A 4,056-nucleotide genomic window follows, 5' to 3' on the forward strand; every position below is an offset into this window, starting at 1 on the left:
CCCGAACCAATTCATCCCACGGAAGCCGCCTTCAGTCCAGCCCAGCTCGTGCTCGCGCGGGCTGCAGCGCGGGGTCACCGGCGCCGTGGACACTTATCCAAACTCGTAGATGATTGATCGCCAGGACTCGCTCGGGAGTCCTCTGGGCTGATTAACGAGCTGTCATTATTCTTATCACGCAGCAGGAGGCATGAAATACGAGGTCCTGCCGTGAACCTTACAGTGCACAGCCAACCGTATAGTGTTGGCTAGTTTGTTTCTGCTTGTATTTTGAAGAAGAAAAAAAGCTGATTTCTTAAAGCGGTTTAAAAGGCGACTTTTTATTATTGTGATGTAGACTGTGATGTATACCGAAGCAATCAGAATAACTGCGAAACTAGTGCACCCACAAATCTTGCAGCTTTCATTTAAATGTAATCTAAATACATACGTCTCATGATGCATTGTAAACATTTTATGAGTTCATTACCAAAAAGCCTTGCCTTATTGTAACCACAGTTAGCATTTAGCAATGTTATCTCCATACTCACTGAAGTTGTTTACATCGTTAGTGACATTTCTGATATCAGACACGTTTTTTTCTTTCTTGCACCAACAACAGTTTTCTTAAACTCTCAAACAAATCAACTCTGTTGATTTGGTCTGTTTTCAGGGTCAATGAGGAGATGGGCAGATGGTGCTTCCTGTCCACAACGAACACACACACACACAGTACTAACACATTCTCTAGTGTGGATCTCACCCTGTTGTGAAACCGAGGAATTAGCAGAGCCAGAACAGTAAAAAATAAAATTATTTATTGGGCCACAGGACATCATCACATAACCTGGAGTTGATCATCTGTTGCCATTCAGTGGAAGAGATCCTCAGTAGTGAAGCATGACCTGAAAGTGAGAAGTCAACATGAGAATTTCTCACTCATAAATGAAATGGAAGCAATTGGTTGTGATTCATTAACAGCACACAGTGCGGTGCATCTCTGTTCATCTACTGACACAACGTTTGAACAGGTGAAGGGACGCTGTAAACCGTGTTGATTAACTCACGTCACTGAGCCACTCAGTGAAGGCAGAGGTGCGGGTGAAGACAGTGGGCTTCTTCACCTCGTTGCAGACACGAGAGGAAACAAAGCTGGTTACGCCCTGGACATACCACTTACCATCCTGACCCTGGCAATTCAGAGGACCTCCAGAGTCCCCCTGAGGTATAGAGAAAAAGAAAAGAGGGAAGGAAGGAAGGAAGATAGATGAAGCAGAGCTTGCGTCATATAAAAGTCCTTGTTCATGACAGGTGATTAAATCTTGACAAGTACAGAGTTTTTATTTTGGTTCCTACATTGCAGCCTGATACGATGTCTCCTCCAGCGCAGATCATGGTGGGCTTTACGTTGATGCCCCACCAGTCACTGCGACTACACACACTGTGTTGCACCACAGGCAGCAATGCCTGCTGCAGCTTATCAGGCATGGGGCCGTGAGCTGGGACACGGAAACCAGTCAGTCAGTCAGCCATGCTTACACATACCACACTACTACTACTACTACTACTACTACTACTCTATAAGCTGCTCATGTGCACTTGATGAATCTTGATTTCTCTCTCTTGCACTGTACATTTTCCTGTATATCTTTGCACTGTAGTCAAACATCAACTGCACATGACAGTGTGTGCAGCAAGCACACACATCCACTCGCATTGCACTAAAGCAAATCTCGGGTTAAGTGACAGAATGAGATCTAGGATGAAAAAATATTACTGTAGAGGTTTCCCCAGCCTGAGATGTAGCATGGCATCCCATGTGAAAGAATCTCTCCAGCCTCAGGAAGACAAGCCGGACTCACATTGTCGTTCATAATGGGACTCTTGTCCAGTTTCAGCAGGGCAAGATCGTTGCTGTGAGAACATCATTAGTTTCCGTTGGTCATTGCATCATTATTTTTCACATCATATTCACTGATGCTATGAAGCACACAGATGGGCATGCAGGTTAAAGCATTTTTTAACTTTTCACAATGAGGCAAACCTTATTCACGTTCTTTGGCTACTGATGGTTGTTAATGAGCAGCATTAGTGATAACTATGGGAGATACAGATAACAATAATGATAGAATTCTGGTGTGCTATCATAGCGACTGATTCGTTTTATTTTTACTCACACCCTCCACTGGGATGCCAGAGTGCATGGTCGGCTGCAGATCCCCTGAAGCCAGTTTGAGGGTTCAGCGTATTGAACTGAGGTCCTCATTGAAAGACTCTGTCAACTATGCCACTCTGCATCCCTAACCTAGTGTGTTTCCTGTGTTTTACACCTTTGAGGTGTAACTAAGCACCAAGTAAGATGATCACTCACCCATCACCCACGTGGTCGATGTCCCAGTTAGGGTGAACGACAATGCGCATCACATCTCTAATCTGTTCTGTACCCTCCTGCTGGCTCATATCGTGCTCTCCCAAGACCACACGGTAGACATCTCCAGGCCTGGAAGCCACAGTAATGCATTCAGTCTCCAGCCCTTCAAACTCTACTCACCCATTTCATGCATATGTCCTTAACCCACACATAATGGCCCTTGCACCACACTGCATGTTAATGGCGTGTCATCCCAACAGCATGACACTGAATGCTCTCTCTCTCTCTCTCTCTCTCTCTCTCTCTCTCTCTCTCTCTCTCTCTCTCTCTCTCTCTCTCTCTCACCAGAGAGTGTGGCAACTACTCAGTTGTTACTCTAAGCTTTGAGTGACTCTTAGGACTGTATAGCTGCTAGTGTGTCGATATGTTATTCACCAAATGCAATGGCCAGCAGTCAGGACCCAGCGAGGACTTATCAGAGTCCCTCCACAAGTGTGATGGAAACGGCTGCCATGCTTCACTTGCAGGGAAATCTGGGGGCACACGATTTTTGCATAGGAATGGGAGAAACTTCTAGCTAAGGAGCTGAAAAATTATGATTACTTCCATGAGTAGATTAAAATAAATGTTTACCTGCCAAGGCCAGCTGTGGGGCCGAGCATCTTCTCCATTCACCACCTTGTTGGTGTTGGGCTCAAATGTTGGGGTGCCACATCCATAAGCTAACAAAAAAAATGTATTCCAAGTTGGATGGAGATAGATAGATAGGTACTTTATTTTCCTTACAAGAGGATATTTGTTTTCACCTTTTGTACAGAGCTTCACATACAGTAAATACATGTACACATACTATACATCCCACATGACATACATAGAGAACAGGGAGACAACAATATTTTAACACAAGATAGATTTGATGGTGTCAGTATATGCAAGAGCCTCGCACACTTCTGATGCAGTGATAATTGTAATGCAGGAAATCCAGATCATTTTATGCTAATTCTTTGTTCAACATAACCCACTCAAAGCAAGGCACGCTACTTACCACATGCTGCCAGAAGCAGCAGTGAAGCTATTCTCCGCAGCATGGTGCCAGTTTTTAGAAACAGGTCTACCGTGTGTACTTCAGAAGTCACCTCTCTTATATACTGTCCGGGATGTCGGTCAAACCAGACACTGATTACACAGACCACCTCGCCTGAGACTCCGTTATCAGCAAGCCACTGCCAATATTAGCTGGGAAAAACTTCCTGTTCAACAGATGCACCCCTAAGCATTCAAATGGTGCCCGACTGCACGGTTACTGACAGCATGTTTAATTGCTCCCCCTGGAAATATCAGCATGGCGAGAAAGGACACAAGCACAAGTTTATCATAATGCAACCGAGGGACAGGCTTAGCACCTGCTCCCGGTTAGAGATTACCAACGTGCATGCAGCATGTCTTTATACAACTGAAGTATCTCAAGGCTGTGTTTGATAGCCTTGTCCCGTTAATCCAACTCTAGCTCGTTAAAACTAAATACTCTGCCTGCCATTTTGCATTCTGAAATGAATTCAAATGAACACACTTTTACAAAGGATGCAAAATGGTAGCCTGAAAAGGTGATGGGGGTTGTCGCATGTGGCAAAAGAAAAAGACCGAATATTCTCAATCTGATGCTCGGAAGTAATCAGGAAAGTGTTTAAACCCAAGTGGGGAGAAAA

At 44.6% G+C, this 4,056-nt stretch overlaps 1 protein-coding gene across 1 annotated transcript; it reads right to left on the minus strand.

Moving 5' to 3' along the window:
• Positions 1–669: 669 nt before the first annotated feature.
• LOC130110291 (chymotrypsin-like elastase family member 3B) lies at positions 670–3,446 on the minus strand. Its single transcript, XM_056277346.1, has 8 exons — positions 3,396–3,446; positions 2,984–3,072; positions 2,786–2,883; positions 2,351–2,479; positions 1,757–1,893; positions 1,336–1,478; positions 1,047–1,199; positions 670–884 (listed from the first exon to the last, which is right to left on the minus strand). The coding sequence occupies exons 1-8, from the start codon at positions 3,436–3,438 to the stop codon at positions 867–869; spliced, it is 810 nt and encodes a 269-aa protein (XP_056133321.1). The 5' UTR covers positions 3,439–3,446; the 3' UTR covers positions 670–866.
• Positions 3,447–4,056: the final 610 nt, after the last annotated feature.

This window comes from Lampris incognitus, chromosome 3, assembly GCF_029633865.1.
Source record: "Lampris incognitus isolate fLamInc1 chromosome 3, fLamInc1.hap2, whole genome shotgun sequence".
Lineage (NCBI taxonomy): Eukaryota > Metazoa > Chordata > Actinopteri > Lampriformes > Lampridae > Lampris > Lampris incognitus.

Coding starts and splice junctions, on each gene's coding strand:
- LOC130110291 (XM_056277346.1), bottom strand. CDS start 3,438: ATGCTGCGGAGAATAGCTTCACTGCTGCTTCTGGCAGCATGTG. Junction 1,894..2,350: donor ATCGACCACGTGGGTGATGG/GTGAGTGATCAT, acceptor ATGTTCTCACAG/CAACGATCTTGCCCTGCTGA. Junction 1,479..1,756: donor AGGCTGGGGAAACCTCTACA/GTAATATTTTTT, acceptor TCCGTGTCCCAG/CTCACGGCCCCATGCCTGAT.